The 16,998-nt window shown below is 40.7% G+C and overlaps 1 protein-coding gene across 2 annotated transcripts in view; it reads left to right on the top strand.

Annotated features, from left to right (window-relative positions):
* Window positions 1–16,998, top strand: part of VCL (vinculin) — a 120,172-nt gene that overhangs the window by 62,110 nt on the left and 41,064 nt on the right. For both annotated transcript variants that reach the window (XM_053692152.1, XM_053692153.1), the window contains exons 6-10: window positions 8,111–8,271; window positions 13,176–13,266; window positions 14,006–14,153; window positions 14,319–14,472; window positions 14,882–15,057. In XM_053692152.1, the coding sequence (XP_053548127.1) occupies window positions 8,111–8,271; window positions 13,176–13,266; window positions 14,006–14,153; window positions 14,319–14,472; window positions 14,882–15,057 (730 nt within the window). The remainder of the gene's footprint in view (window positions 1–8,110; window positions 8,272–13,175; window positions 13,267–14,005; window positions 14,154–14,318; window positions 14,473–14,881; window positions 15,058–16,998) is intronic.

The raw sequence follows: 16,998 nt of genomic DNA, 5'->3' as shown, positions 1-16,998 counted from the left end.
GGAGACTTCAGTTTCTAAACCTTCTTCAGCGGGGGAACTCTCCTTTATATTTAAAATTGAGCATCTGCGTTTTATATTAAAGGAGATTCTGTCAACGCTAGAGGTTCCAGAGGCTAAACTCCCTGAGGAACCTAAGATACCGAAATTAGACAGAGTTTATGATGGCAGGAAGGTCCCTCTGACATTTCCTGTGCCAGTTAAGATGGCGAACATTATTAGTAACGAATGGGAAAGAATAGGAACTTCTTTTTCCCCCTCGTCTAGTTTAAAAAAAAATAAAAAAATCCCGGTCCCTGACTCTCAATTAGATTTGTGGGGCTCCATCCTTACGGTGGATGGTGCTATTTCTACAATGGCTAAGCGTACTACTATCCCACTGGAAGATAGTTCTTCTTTTAGACAGCCTATGGATAAGAAAATGGAAACTTTTCTGAGGAAGATGTTTAAACATACAGTGTTTTTATTTAAACCGGCGTCGGCTGTAGCCGCGGTTGCTGGAGCAGCTACCTACTTGCGAATTGCTAACTCCTTTTTCTGTGACGCGAATATGCAGATTATTCGCCTAAATGTAAAGGCTTCTGGCTTTGCGGTCCTAGCCCTCCCGGCTCTCTGGTTGAAGTCTTCGTCTGCGGATATGACTTCTAAATCCAGACTCCTTTCTCTTCTTTTAAAGGGGAAGATTTTATTCGGTCCAGGGCTGGACTCCATTATTTCTACGGTTTCCGGAGGGAAAGGGGCCTTCCCACCATAGGATAAGAAGAATAGGCCTAAGGGACGGCAATTGTCTAATTTTCGTTCTGACACATCACAACGACAGCAATCCTCATCCAAGTCCGAGCAGCCCAAGAGTACTTGGAAGCTGGCTCAGTCCTGAAATAAGTCCTAACAGACTAAGAAGCCCGCCGAGAACAAATCGGCATGAAGGGGCGGCCACCGATCCGGAATCGGATCGAGTAGGGGGCAGACTGTCTCTTTTTTCAGATGCTTGGTTCCAGGATGTACAGGATCCTTGTGTCATGAAGGTTGTATCTCAGGGATACCAGATAGGATTCAAATCTCATCCGCCCAGGGGTAGATTCCTACTCTCCAGACTGTCTACAATAAGACCAGAAAAGAGAACTGCTTTTTTTCGGTTGCGTAAGGATCTCTCCTATCTAGGAGTAATTGTCCCGTTACCTACAGCAAAAAGAGGTTTGGGGTTTTATTTAAACATTTTCGTAGCTCCAAAAAAGGAGGGAACTTTTCATCCAATTCTGGACCTAAAGTGCCTAAACAAGTTTCTGAGTGTTACCTCTTTCAAGATGGAGACAATACGGTCAATCCTTCCTCTAGTTCAGGAAGTACAGTTTATGACCACCATAGACCTGAAGGATGCATACCTTCATGTTCCAATTCACAGGGAACATTTTTAATTCCTGAGGTTTGCCTTTCTGGACCAGCATTTCCAGTTCATAGCTCTTCCGTTTGGCCTAACTACTGCTCCAAAGATATTTTCAAAGGTTCTGGGAGCTCTTCTAGCCGTTTTCAGAACACAAGGTATTGCGGTAGCGCCTTACCTGTATTATATCTTAGTACAGGCACCATCTTTTCATCTAGTGGAAGAACACTCTGAGTCCCTTCTCAGTCTTCTTTGATCACATGGGTGGAAGATAAACTTGGAAGAAAGTTCTCTTACTCCAAGTACAGGGGTGAATTTCCTGGGGACGATAATAGACTCCATATCCATGAGAATATTTCTCACAGATCAGATATGTTGCAAGCTAACTATTGCTTGTCTTGCCCTCCAGGCTTCCTTGAGACCCTCAGTGGCTCAGTGTATGGAGGTGATCGGACTCATGGTGTCCTGTGTGGACATCATTCCCTTTGCCAGATTCCATCTCAGACCCTTACAACTATGCATGCTGAGACAATGGAACGGCGACCATTCAGATCTGTCTCAACAGATTGTGCTGGACAACCTGTCGAGACTCGCTCTCTTGGTGGCTCTGTCCAGATCATCTGTCCCAGGGCATGTGCTTCTTGAGACCGTCCTGGGAGATTGTGACTACGGACGCAAGCCTTTCCTGGTGGGGAGCTGTTTGGGGTGCCAAGAAGGCACAAGGACTGTGGGGAGTCCTCCCTTCCGATCAATATATTGAAATTCCGGGCAATCTTCAATACCTTGAAGGCTTGGCCCCTTCTGGGTTCATCCCAGTTTATCAGATTCACCCAGGGGAATGGTCTCTCCACCCGAGGTGTTTGCAGAGAGTGGGGGACGCTGGAGATAGATCTCATGGCATCCCGTCTTAATACCAAGCTAAAAAAAATAGCAAGCAGGTGACAGCAAATTCCAATGAATATTTATTCCAAAAAGACAAAAAAGAGGGCAACGTTTCGGCACCTTATCCCTTAATCATGCCATGGCAAGATTAAGGGATAAGGAGCAGCTACCTACTTGCGAATTGCTAACTCCTTTTTCTGTGACGCGAATATGCAGATTATTCGCCTAAATGTAAAGGCTTCTGGCTTTGCGGTCCTAGCCCTCCCGGCTCTCTGGTTGAAGTCTTCGTCTGCGGATATGACTTCTAAATCCAGACTCCTTTCTCTTCTTTTAAAGGGGAAGATTTTATTCGATCCAGGGCTGGACTCCATTATTTCTACGGTTTCCGGAGGGAAAGGGGCCTTCCCACCATAGGATAAGAAGAATAGGCCTAAGGGACGGCAATTGTCTAATTTTCGTTCTGACACATCACAACGACAGCAATCCTCATCCAAGTCCGAGCAGCCCAAGAGTACTTGGAAGCTGGCTCAGTCCTGAAATAAGTCCTAACAGACTAAGAAGCCCGCCGAGAACAAATCGGCATGAAGGGGCGGCCACCGATCCGGAATCGGATCGAGTAGGGGGCAGACTGTCTCTTTTTTCAGATGTTTGGTTCCAGGATGTACAGGATCCTTGTGTCATGAAGGTTGTATCTCAGGGATACCAGATAGGATTCAAATCTCATCCGCCCAGGGGTAGATTCCTACTCTCCAGACTGTCTACAATAAGACCAGAAAAGAGAACTGCTTTTTTCGGTTGCGTAAGGATCTCTCCTATCTAGGAGTAATTGTCCCGTTACCTACAGCAAAAAGAGGTTTGGGGTTTTATTTAAACATTTTCGTAGCTCCAAAAAAGGAGGGATCTTTTCATCCAATTCTGGACCTAAAGTGCCTAAACAAGTTTCTGAGTGTTACCTCTTTCAAGATGGAGACAATACGGTCAATCCTTCCTCTAGTTCAGGAAGTACAGTTTATGACCACCATAGACCTGAAGGATGCATACCTTCATGTTCCAATTCACAGGGAACATTTTTAATTCCTGAGGTTTGCCTTTCTGGACCAGCATTTCCAGTTCATAGCTCTTCCGTTTGGCCTAACTACTGCTCCAAAGATATTTTCAAAGGTTCTGGGAGCTCTTCTAGCCGTTTTCAGAACACAAGGTATTGCGGTAGCGCCTTACCTGTATTATATCTTAGTACAGGCACCATCTTTTCATCTAGTGGAAGAACACTCTGAGTCCCTTCTCAGTCTTCTTTGATCACATGGGTGGAAGATAAACTTGGAAGAAAGTTCTCTTACTCCAAGTACAGGGGTGAATTTCCTGGGGACGATAATAGACTCCATATCCATGAGAATATTTCTCACAGATCAGATATGTTGCAAGCTAACTATTGCTTGTCTTGCCCTCCAGGCTTCCTTGAGACCCTCAGTGGCCCAGTGTATGGAGGTGATCGGACTCATGGTGTCCTGTGTGGACATCATTCCCTTTGCCAGATTCCATCTCAGACCCTTACAACTATGCATGCTGAGACAATGGAACGGCGACCATTCAGATCTGTCTCAACAGATTGTGCTGGACAACCTGTCGAGACTCGCTCTCTTGGTGGCTCTGTCCAGATCATCTGTCCCAGGGCATGTGCTTCTTGAGACCGTCCTGGGAGATTGTGACTACGGACGCAAGCCTTTCCTGGTGGGGAGCTGTTTGGGGTGCCAAGAAGGCACAAGGGCTGTGGGGAGTCCTCCCTTCCGATCAATATATTGAAATTCCGGGCAATCTTCAATACCTTGAAGGCTTGGCCCCTTCTGGGTTCATCCCAGTTTATCAGATTCACCCAGGGGAATGGTCTCTCCACCCGAGGTGTTTGCAGAGAGTGGGAGACGCCGGAGATAGATCTCATGGCATCCCGTCTTAATACCAAGCTAAAAAAAATAGCAAGCAGGTGACAGCAAATTCCAATGAATATTTATTCCAAAAAGACAAAAAAGAGGGCAACGTTTCGGCACCTTATCCCTTAATCATGCCATGGCAAGATTAAGGGATAAGGTCCCGAAACGTTGCCCTCTTTTTTTTGTCTTTTTGGAATAAATATTCATGGGAATTTGCTGTCACCTGCTTGCTATTTTTTGTATGGATTTTTGGGTTTTGGCAGTGGCCCATAGGTGACTTGCAATACCATGCTAGAGTGCTGAAATACTTGTAAGTTAATACCAAGCTACCCAGGTACGGGTCAAGCTTGAGGGATCCTCAGGTGGAACTGATAGATGCCCTATCAGTACCATAGAGGTTCAGACTCATATTTTTCCTCCATTACCGCTTCTCCCTCGTGTGGTAGCTCGCATCAAGCAGGAGCGAGTATCAGTGATTCCGATTGCTCCGTCGTGGCCACGAAGGACGTGCTTTGCAGATCTGGTGGGGATGTCCTCATCTCCTCAGTGGAAGTTACCTTGTCGCAGAGATCTGCTGATACAGGGTCCCTTCATTTATCAAAATCTAGATTCTCTGAGACTGACTGCGTGGAGATTGAACGCTTAGGACTAGATTTATCAACGTTGAGGCGCACAGGGGCACGTATACGCGCCCCTGTACGCCTCAGCTCGCCTATGGCGGGGCGAAATTACCCACAGGTAATTAACATTGCACACGAGCGCAATTTTGCGCTTGCGTGCAATCCCGCCCCCTGCCCGCGCACAGCCAATCACGCGCGGGCAGGAGCTGTCAATCTCCTCGGTCGGACTCGACCGAGGAGATTGATTTTCGCCACAATAGAGGTGGCGTAGATGTTAGGGAAGCAGCGGTCTGGTGACCGCTGCTTGATAAATCCCGGCGAGCAAGTTCTTGAGAGAACTTGCTGCCGTAGGGGCTTAATAAAGCTAGCCCTAAGTCTTAGCCAAAAGAGGGTTTTCTGAGAGTGTTATCGAGAGTGTTAAGCTCGTAAGCCAGTTACTCGTCGTATCTACCATAAAGTGTGGAGGACTTGTACTGGTGTGAAGAGCGTGGTTTTTCCTGGCATAAGGCTAAGGTTGCCAGAATTGTATCTTTTCTCCAGGATGGACTGGAGAAGGGTCTATCTGCTACTTGTTTCCTGAAGAGACAGTTATCGGCCCTGTCAGTGCTACTGCACAAGAGATTGGCTGAGATTCCATTTGTGCAGTCCTTTGTTAAGGCTCTGACTAGGATCAGACCTGTGTTTAGAACTGGGGCTCCGCCTTGGAGCCTCAATCTTGTTCTTAGTGTTTTGCAGCAGGCTCCGTTTGAGCCTATGCATACTGTTGATATTAAATTATCTTTGAATGTTCTTTTTTTATTGGCTATTGACTCTGCGCGCAAAGTTTCTGAGATTTCTGCTTTGCAATGTGACCCCCCCTTATCTTGTTTTCCATGCTGTGGTTTTACGTACTAAATTAGGGTTCCTCCCTAAGGTGGTGTCAGATCGTAAAATTAATCAAGAAATTGTTGTTACTTCTTTGTGTCCTAATCCTTCTTCAGCGAACGAACGCTTGCTTCACAATCTAGATGTGGTGCGTGCCTTGAAGTTCTATTTTCAGGCTACTAAGGAATTCAGACAATCTTCCTTTTTGTCATCTATACAGGGAAGCGTAAGGGGCAGAAGGCTACTACGACTTCCCTATCTTTCTGGTTGAGGAGTGCCATCCGCTTAGCTTATGAGACAGCGGGGCGACCGCCTCGTGAGAGGATAACGGCTCATTCCACTAGAGCAGTGGCTTCCTCCTGGGCTTTTAAGAACGAAGCCTCTATGGATCAGATTTTTAAGACGGCTACCTGGTCCTCCTTACACACTTTTTTAAAAATTCTACAAGTTTGATGTGTTTGCTTCGGCTGAAGCAGCTTATGGGAGAAATGTTTTGCAGGCTGTGGTGTCCTCAGAATAGGGTCCGCCTCTTTTTTGTTCCCTCCCATTATTCATTCAGTGTCCTCTGGAGCTCGGGTATAGTTTTCCCAACAGTAAGGAATGAAGTTGTGGACTCTCCCTGCCATATGGAAGGAAAACATAGTTTATGCTTACCAGATAAATTCCTTTGCTTCCTGGCAGGGAGAATCCACGACCCTGTCCGTAATTTATTTTTGTTGGGCTGCTCCTTTTTTATATTATTTCTTCTGGCACCTTTATACCCTGATGTTTCTCCTACTTTTCCTTGTTCCCTCGGCAGAATGACTGGGGGGATAGGGGAAGTGGGAGGGATATTTAAGCCTTTGGCTGGGGTGTCTTTTCCTCCTCCTGGTGGCCAGGTGTTGTATTTCCCAACAGTAAGGAATAAAGTCGTGGACTCTCCCTGCCAGGAGGGAATTTATCTGGTAGTCATAAATTATGTTTTTATGACTGTAGATTTCTTGAATATTTTACATTACTGTACTTTATCAGTCTTGATCTTTTATAAACAGTACTTTAATAAATCCAGACCCTTTTTGGATCCTTAAAATTCCTTGGTTTGATTTAGATTTTGCCTTTTTGTTTATTTAGATTTAGATCCTGCCTTTCTATGATTCTCTGTGTGAGATTAGCTGTATCTTGTATAAAATCATCTCTGCTGTCTGCTCTGTATTGTAAATGAGCTTTATCATTGTTAGAAATGTTTTAAAAGGACAGTTTTGCTGTAAAATTGGTTTCCCTTTTTAATGTTTTCAGCGACTTGTTACATGCTACAACCTACACTTGCAGAGTATAAAACATATGAGACATTAATCATTTAGGTTTATTGTTATACACAAAATGGCTGTTTTTGCTTTTCACTTTTTTTTTATTTTTACCACAGCTGATTCAAATGGGCTGAACTTGCAGGGAAAGCACAAGTTATATTAAAGAAGGCCCTTGTGTGTGTATATATAGGTCTGTATACACAAAGCCTAATGTTCTAAAGCTCTCCACTCTGGTGAGCTTATCTAAGAAGTATCATCAGTACTATGAGGTACCTTTTATAGAGATAGTTAAGTCAAAATTAAACTTGCTTGATTCAGATAGAACATGTAATTTTAAGACACTTTTCATTTCACTTCCATTTTCCAAATGTGCTTCGTTCTCTTGGTATCCCTTGTTGAAAAAGAATACGCACATATTCTACACTAGTGGAAACTAGCTGCTGATTGGTGCCTGCACACATTTGTCTATTGTGATTGGCTGACTAGATGTGTTACTCTTGCTGCCAGTAGTGCAATGCTGTCCCTTCAGCAAAGGATAACAAGAGAATGGAGCAAATTTGCTAATGTAAGTAAATTGGAAAGTTGTTTTAAATGGTATGTTCTATCTGAATCGTGAAAGAACATGTTGTGGTTTCCTGTTCCTTTAAAGAATTTTTAGAAAGACCAATTTTAGCTTGAGAGCTATGTTTCTCTCTACAGAGGGTTCTTGGTGTGAAGGAAAGACACTTGACTTGCAAATAATGCTAAAAAAAAGCACCCAAAGACTTTGCCAGATTTCTCTCCATGCCGGCTAGTTTATAATCATCAGACTCTTAGAAAGAACAAATTAAAAAGAACATTTAGTACTTATCTCTCCTACCCCCATTGGTATTGCGATTTCTTCTGCTGGCTCTTCTCTGTACTCGGTACTGTAGTATTAAACATTTTTAGTATAAGATTAGGTTAATGGGCAAAAGCAGCTAATTCAAATGACAAAAAAACTAAATGAGTTATTTATAAACAAATTAATACACGATGGATCACTGAGAACACATTCAAAGTATTTGACCATATTTTCTTTGGGAAATAGATTACTTATTTTGGCTCCTACTTTTTATGACCCAGTTCATGAACCTCTGTTTTTCACGCCACTTCTTCTTTTTAACACCTTATCAGCCATGAAGATCTTTGTGACAACTAAAAACTCCCGTAGCCAGGGTATCGAGGAAGCGCTGAAAAACCGCAACTTTACTGTCGAGAAAATGAGTACAGAAATTAATGAAATTATCAGAGTGCTGCAACTTACTTCCTGGGATGAAGACGCTTGGGCTAGCAAGGTGAGGTCTATTAGAGGGAAGAAGTTAACTTAGTATGAACATTGTGACCAATGGATTTAATAATGATATAGGAAAACGATTATTGTAATAATGTTCCCAGAGAAAATATTATTCTTTAGCGGATCAACTTTTTCTTAGAGTTGTGTTCCATACACTTTTTTTCATTTTTACAGACCTCCCAGTGGGACAATCCCTAATTCTGCACTCTGTCTCTCTTAGACAACCACATGTCCCTATTTACAGAATTTCCCTTAGCCCCGCCCATAGACTGCCAGACACACCCACTCTTCACCTAAACACACCCATGATCCTGCCCACAATCTATCTGTGGCCCCACCCACAAAATGGCAATGGCCCACCCTCAACCTCCTGAGTCCCTAATATCTAGCAACATGTTAGGAGATATGTATTTTTCTGAGATATCTAAGGACTTAAAAGGGACATAAAGCTCTTACTGTTTCAGTGAGCATATGTACATATTAACTGTGCATCTACATTCAAATACCACGCCTGCTTTTGATGAGACAAATACATGGAATGTTAAATCACTTTAGCTCCATGAGGAAGCACAATGTTTGAATGATGGTGCACAGGGCATATGTGTGTATTCTCCATTCACGGTAAAGATTATTGCTGAAACGCTCATAACCTTTACTAAAAGCCGTTCTACTAATAGAAGTCTTTTGCAAAAATGCTTCTGTTTTCAACTGAAATTCACTTGTGCATTTAAATTTTGAATATTATTTCTTCTTTAAGTTTTGCCATCTAACATCTTCCCTAGTCAATGTCGTTGCTTCACGGCGCTGTTGGATTTAATTTCAGAATTTCGACGACAACCTGCTCACTAGGTTCCTGTTTCTATTATATTTATTTTCCTCCACACCCTGGAAAAATATCTGTGTACCGCCAATGCTACACTACCCAGAGGTGTTAAATGTCCTTTTTTTAAGCTCTTGTCCACTTAGCTACCATAGATGGGGTTTTTTAATATCATTAATTCATTACCTAGTTTAAAGGGATACTAAACCCAATTTTTTTTTTCATGATTCAGATAGAGCATGCAACTTTAATAAACTTTCTAATTTTCTCCTATTATAATTTTTTCTTCAGTCTCTTGCTATCTTTATTTGAAAAAGAATGCATCTAAGCTAAGGAGCCAGACCGTTTTTGGTTCAGTACTCTGGACAGCACTTGTTTGTTGGTGGGTGCATTTAGCCACCAATCCGCAAGCACAACCCAAGTTGTGAACCAAAAATGGTCCGGCTCCTAAACTTACATTCTTACTTTTCAAATAAAGATAGCAAGAGAATGAAGAAAAATGGATAATAGGAGTAAATTAAAAAGTTGCTTAAAGTTGCATGCTCTATCTGAATCATGAAAGAATAAAATTGTGTTCAGTGTCCCTTTAAGCTGCTTATATTGTCAGCAGGCCAGGATTTACAGGGCATATATATTTTCTCCTATATTCCTAGTGCAGCTGACTGCAAAGCTGAAAACATATCTGCAGGTGCCATCTTGTGGTCATTCTGCAAATTTCAGGGTTCAGTGAAATGTAATATTTTTTCTCAAATCTATTGGCTCTGGGAGTTTGTATGTTAAGGGGACATGAGCACTGCTGATAATTTACTGAGCATAACATATAGTAAGCTTTATATATATATATATATATATATATATATATATATATATGCTGCATAAGGGAGTTGGTAATATTTTCTTATTCAATTTGTTGTGCTTTAAAAGGATACTAACCCCAAATTTTTTCTTTCATGATTCAGATAGAGCTTGCAATTTTAAGCAACTTTACTCCTATTATCAATTTTTATTCGTTCTCTTGCTATCTTTATTTGAAAAAGAAGGCATCTAAAGATAAGGAGTCAGCCAATGTTTGGTTCAGCACACTGGACAGCACTTGTTTAATGGTGGGTGAATTTAGCCACCAATCAGCAAGCACAACTCAGGCTGTGAACCAAAAATGGGCCGGCTTCTAAACTTACATTCTTGCTTTTCAAATAAAGATAGCAAGAGAATGAAGAAAAATTGATAATAGGAGTAAATTAGAAAGTTGCTTAAAATTGCATGCTCTATCTAAATCATGAAAGAAAAAAATTGGGTTCAGTGTCCCTTTAAGATATATAATTTTTTTTAGACAGTATTTGCACTGACAAGTATCCCTCCGTTATAATAAGCCCCAAGTGTGTAACACTTTTAAATCCTGGAACACTCCCTCACTGGACTAAAAAGTAAAATAATTTCATTCATATATCCAGACATTTAGACATATAGTGATGTTTCCGGGCACCTCTGCATCTTCATCAGACCATCTGTTTATAGGTATAGGTATATGCGTGCTTATACAGCAATACAGTGCAGTTTGATCCAAAATATATGCTCACACTTACTGGACTTGGATAATGAAAGTTATTTAAAGAACCATCAAATACAGTAGAATTGCATAATCAAAAACAATGCAATAGCACTTAGTCTGAATTTAATAAAAAAAAAATCTGACAAATTTCAAAGTTACTTCTATTTTCCCCTCATGTGACAGCCATCAGCCAATCACAAATGTGTATATATGTGCATATATTGTCTACTCTTGCACATGCTCAGTAGAAGCTGTTGCCTTAGTAAATTGTAACTTTTTAAAAAAAAAATATGCATTCTGTATCCGAATCATGAAAGTTTAATTTTGACCTCTGTGACCCTTTAATGTAGTAACTGCTCTAGCAGTTGGACTGTATTGGTGTAAACACACACATATATATACAGTGTATGTGTGTGTGTATATGTATGTGCGTATATATATATATATATATATATATATATATATATATATATATATATATCTCACACAACTGATAACATCTAGTTCATCTACTGATTAGCTTTTTACTAAACACGCAGACTTGAGGGCCCTTGCAGTGTCAGAATATTAGTACAAAGACATTTCACTAAAAATAAAATCAGATGATTACTAAATTAAGCATTTTCTTCTTGTGCTTTTTTCTTATTATTTTTGATTTACCATATATTTTATTTGTGTTTATGTCATTATTTCCATGATCTGAGTTTACACTATCCTCTCTCTTCCCTTTTTCTGTCTGTTTTTGTTTTAAATAAATGTGTTATGGTGTGTAGAAGGTAAGCGCACTGTCACGCATGCCCTGGTACAGTTTGCTGTGTTTTATCCCTCTTTTAATACTAATAGTGTGTGACGAAGGGTTCATTGCTTGATGTGACATTGTATATGGAAAGCCAGGTATACTTCCTTTCTGAAGCCTGAGTTCCCTTACTCAACAATGATATAAAAGTGAATGTTGCATGCTTCAGCAATGAGGATAATACAGACTTTACAAGAAGAGTGTGAATCGTGTCTGTCTGTTTGCCTATCTGTGCATAGGGCAAGCCCCGCTTTATGCTCTTGAAGAAGCTGAGCCTATAGTCACATAGGAGCAAGGGAAGAAGCTCTTCTTGCTCCCGTGAATAATCCTTCCCTATTGGTTAGTCTGTACCAGAGGATGGGCACTTGCACGGCCTTCCTTTACAAATATGGAGGCATTCTCTCCCCCCCAACCCTCCATAGTGCCCCCCCTGTAGGGACACCGCTGGTGATTGCAGGGCCAGATAGGCCCCCTAGAGGTGCGCTCGTGGTCTCAATTAAGACCTCTGAGACTCCTGTAGTTACGTCTCTCAACCTAGACACATCCAATATACACAGAGCATAAAATAGAGAATAACAAGAAGGGACAATAGGCAGAGAGAAGGTTGTTTATCTTCCTATCCTAATATCATCTTATACCGACTTTGTAAGAACACGGGAGGCTGATGTGATCGGTTCAGATTTCACCAATTCCTGATGATCCCATGTGCGCTCATGTTTAATTTTCATGTCTTTGTTTTGATGTTCTGTTGTACTTCTATGTGTTTTACAGGAAGCTCGTGATGTGTTCTGTGCATGGGAATTTTCTTTGCTCTAAGGAGCATGCGTTTTCGTTTATTATTTACTTTTGAAGCCAGGGAAATAGGTTTTTTGTTCCAGCCTGTGCTCTGCATGTACATATTAAAGAAGGCCAAACATCACAGCAGTGCCCAGATGTTTGCTTTTATTTTTTCAGGTCTTTGATGTTGCTTGGTATACAAGTTCATGTAAAAAACAAATCTACTGATTTGCAATAAAGAATTACTGTAAAATAGGGTAACAGTCCAGTCCTAAAGGGTCATAAAATGGTCCTAATATCACTGATCTATTTGATTTGGAATATCCAATCAGAATGGGTTTGAAGGACTCCCCTAAATCTATCTTGGGGTTACTAAAATTCTGATAATGATTGCAACAGGTCCACGTGATCATTTTTCAGAGGGGACCGCAGAGTTTTAGAAACAATAAGTTTGTTACATGGGGTTTTCAAAATGCTAGAACTAATCTTTCGTGTGAAAGGGTCTTCTTACAGAATCTAACTTAATCAGCTGTGCATTGGAGACTTGCTCATGACTGTGTGTTATATTGGGTTGAACTTGCCAATGTGCTGTGTCCTCTAGAGAATTCATGGTTCTAGGCGTTGACTTGGTGCCTGCAATATGATGTCGACCTGAAGGTAGATTATTTTCCAGTTAAAAATGTATGTATGTATCTATAATGACTTTAGACAAAGCACTCTGCTAAAGTCCCTCCCAGATGCTCCTGAGATGGGCAAGGCCAGTGAGCCAATCAGGAACAGCAGACTCACCTACCCACCAGTAACTAGCCATGTGCTGCCTGGGAGGGATAAGGGCATCAATGTATTTGCTTTATAAAATCACTTTAATAAAGAATTTGTAGAATAAAATGTTGGAGTAGACTCGTCCAGTTTAGAAAACACTTGTATCTGTATTCATACAATGTTCATCCTTCATCTACACAGGATACTGAGGCCATGAAGAGGGCACTTGCCCAGATTGATTCAAAGTTGAACCAGGCAAAGGGTTGGCTTCGAGACCCTAACGCCCCTCCAGGTAAGAGTAGTCACACATTCCCAATTATTGCAAAATAAAAAATATTTAAAACCCCCCACAATATTATTCATTTATAGCTTAGAGTAGAGAAGGGAAAATAGTGATATTTTAGGGGCTTATTAAAGCTGAGGCTGTGAGTATTTTTCACAAAAAAGAACAATTTCTGTACACGGGGTCCTGATCTCAAGCTGAAGGGATAATAGGTTCAGGAGTAGTTTGCAGAAGACAGAAAGAATGGCGGATTCATGGAATAAACTTCCATTAGAGGGGTTAAGAACAAATACTGTAGGAAACTTCAAGAATACATGGGATAAGCATAATACTATCATAAAAACTAAATAAACTTATAGCTTTAGGAAATTTTGGGTAGACTTGTTGGGCCTATGATTCTTATCTGTTGTCGTAATCTCCTAAGACATCTGGTTCTGCTTGTCAAAACATCTCTGAAACAATTTAATCATTATATAAGTTTAAATAGTTGAAATCACAGGGTATAACGGATACTTAAAATTGTGTTATTTTTTGCTATCTGGCCTATTTAGGTCTTTTTAGTAAATAAAATATAACACCCTTAGAGTTGTTTTGACCTTGTGAGTGTAACTCTTGGAAGAAGCTATGAGCTTGCTTACATATGCTAGTTTTTTTAATAATAAAGTGGAACATTTTATAGTGGTCTGCTAGCTGCTATTCATGCGCCACTACATGCCATTGCATTCAGCACCTACTCTTCCCACTACAGGTGATGCAGGAGAACAGGCAGTGCGCCAGATACTGGATGAGGCAGGCAAGGTTGGGGAATTGTGTGCTGGCAAAGAGAGGAGGGACATCCTGGGCACTTGTAGAACACTTGGACAGATGACGGATCAAGTGGCTGATCTCAGGGCCAGGTAAAAACGGGACTGTATTTGGTGTTCATTGCATTATATGGAGTTACTGTTCCTTTGTATAGCTATGAACAATACCGTGTTCTTCAAATGAATGTTTAAAAAATCGTATGCAAGTTGCCACATCCGTCTTAACCAGTATAATTTATCTATCTCACTTCTGTATAGGGGTCAAGGAGCCACTCCAGTTGCCATGCAGAAAGCTCAGCAGGTGTCGCAGGGACTTGATGCCCTAACGTCCAGAGTAGAAAATGCCGCTCGCAAGCTGGAAGCTCTGACCAACTCAAAGCAGGCTGTGGGCAAGAGGATTGATGCAGCCCAGGTGAGTCTAGGCAGGAGACATTAAACAACAATAATAGGTAGAATACTTTTGGTATTATTCTTTTTCCAGATTCAGATGTTTCAGAGTTGTTGTTTTTTTTTTAAATAAAAAAAAGACAAATTTGCAACCAAGTTAAGCAACAGGGGACCGCAATGCCTTTGTTCAGGTATATGCACTCAGGTTTTTCATTCAGTGTGCACACAGAGTGACCTGCAATATTCATTAGCCCTTTGAGATGCCCTCTGCGCACCTGCACCTGCTGAAGAACAAGTTGCACATGCACACACTTCGGTAAACTCATAATAGCCCTTTGTATCTAGATGCGCTGTTCTACTTGACCACATAGTTGTCTTTTAAAAAAGTATCATATATTGGTGAATAATGTTAGGCTGTTGTTTACCATATCCAGAGCTGGCTAGCTGATCCCAATGGTGGCCCTGAAGGAGAGGAGAATATCAGAGGCATCCTGGCTGAAGCAAGGAAGATTGCAGAGCTATGTGAGGACCCCAAGGACAGAGATGATATCCTGAGATCGCTGGGGGAGATTGGAGCTCTCACTGCCAAGCTTACTGACCTTCGCAGACAGTATGTACTTGCATTACTGTTCCTGTGTAGATAGTGATAAGCTTTTTATCTCTTTTTTTTCTCAAATGGATATTTATCTAAATAAAATAATAAATCATAAAGGGCTAGATTACAAGTGGAACTGTATTTAACTCTCTCGATCACGCACTAACTCTGCTAGAAGTAAGCTTTTTGCGTGCGTCGGGTAGCGATGGTATTACAAGTTGAAAATAGAAAGGTTTTGCTTGCGCTCTAACCTGATGTGCGCAAAAAGCCAAAGTTAGAATATCGCAACAGTGTAAGGTATTCCTCCATAGAAGTCAATGGAGCAAGAAATGTGGGGGAAAAAACCTAACACCGTACTCGTGCACAAACCCAATTGCATATTTTCAAGTGCGCTAACCTGACATGAAAATATGAATATTTTGCATTCCAATGTTCTTCACATAGCAGAATATGTTCTATTTATTCATAAATACATATATTTTTATATATATATATATATATTGGTATAAATATATAATTATATATAAATATATATTTACGCAATACTCATTCTAGGGACGGGGTAATCATTCTAGCGTAAATTGCAATTACGCTCACACATTCGCATTAACTTTACTTTCAACTTGTAATATAAAAGCAATAAACTCCTTTCTCTTGTTAAGTGTATTCAGTCCACGGATCATCCATTACTTATGGGATATATTCCCTTCCCAACAGGAAGTTGCAAGAGGATCACCCAAAGCAGAGCTGCTATATAGCTCCTCCCCTCACATGTCATATCCAGTCATTCTCTTGCAACTCTCAACATAGTAGGAAGGTGTGAGAGGAGTGTGGAGTTTTTATACTTAATTATTTCTTCAATCAAAAGTTTGTTATTTTAAATGGCACCGGAGTGTGCTGTTTTTCTCTCAGGCAGTATTTAGAAGAAGAATCTGCCTGCGTTTTCTATAATCTTAGCAGAAGTAACTAAGATCCACTGGCTGTTCTCGCACATTCTGAGGAGTGGGGTAACTTCAGAAAGGGAATAGGTATGTGCAGTAAAATATTTTTCTAAGAAAATACTGCTTATACCGATGTAATGTAAGTACAGCCTTAAATGCAGTAGTAGCGACTGGTATCAGGCTGATGTATGTATGTGCAGTAAAGTAATTTTCTAAGGAATGGAATTTGACTAAGAAAATACTGTTAATACTGAAGTAATGTATGAGCCTTAACTGCAGTAGAAGCGACTGGTAGCAGGCTTATTGATAACACTACATAACTTTTAAAATGTATGTTTAAAACGTTTACTGGCATGTTATTCGTTTTTGTGAGGTACTTTGGTGATAAATCTTTTGGGGCATGATTTTTCCACATGGCTGTACGTATATTTCTGCATAGAAACGGTTAACTGAGGTTTCCCACTGTTGTAATATGAGTGGGAGGGGCCTATTTTAGCGCTTTTTTGCGCAGTAAAAATTCAGTCACAGTCTTCCTGCTTTTTCCTCCTTGATCCAGGACGTCTCTAGAGAGCTCAGGGGTCTTCAAAATTCATTTTGAAGGAGGTAATCAGTCACAGCAGACCTGTGACAGTGTGTTTGACTGTGATAAAAACGTTAATTGTTAAATTGATTATCCGTTTTGGGTATTAAGGGGTTAATCATCCATTTGCTAGTGGGTGCAATACTTTGCTAACTTAATACATTTACTGTGAAAATTTGGTTGCTATAACTGATTTGGTTCATTGTTATTTCAACTGTGACAGTTTTTTTGTGCTTCTTAAAGGCGCAGTAGCGTCTTTTATATTGCTTGTAAACTTATTTGAAAGGATTTTCCAAGCTTGCTAGTCTCATTGCTAGTCTGTTTAAACATGTCTGACACAGATGAATCTGTTTGTTCACTATGTTTGAAGGCCAATGTGGAGCCCCATAGAAATATGTGTACTAAATGTATTGATGTCACTTTAAATAAAAGTCA

Source organism: Bombina bombina, chromosome 9 (genome assembly GCF_027579735.1).
Source record: "Bombina bombina isolate aBomBom1 chromosome 9, aBomBom1.pri, whole genome shotgun sequence".
Taxonomy (NCBI): Eukaryota; Metazoa; Chordata; class Amphibia; order Anura; family Bombinatoridae; genus Bombina; species Bombina bombina.
Note: the sequence above shows the minus strand (reverse complement) of the source record. Positions and strands in the feature narration are given on the sequence as shown.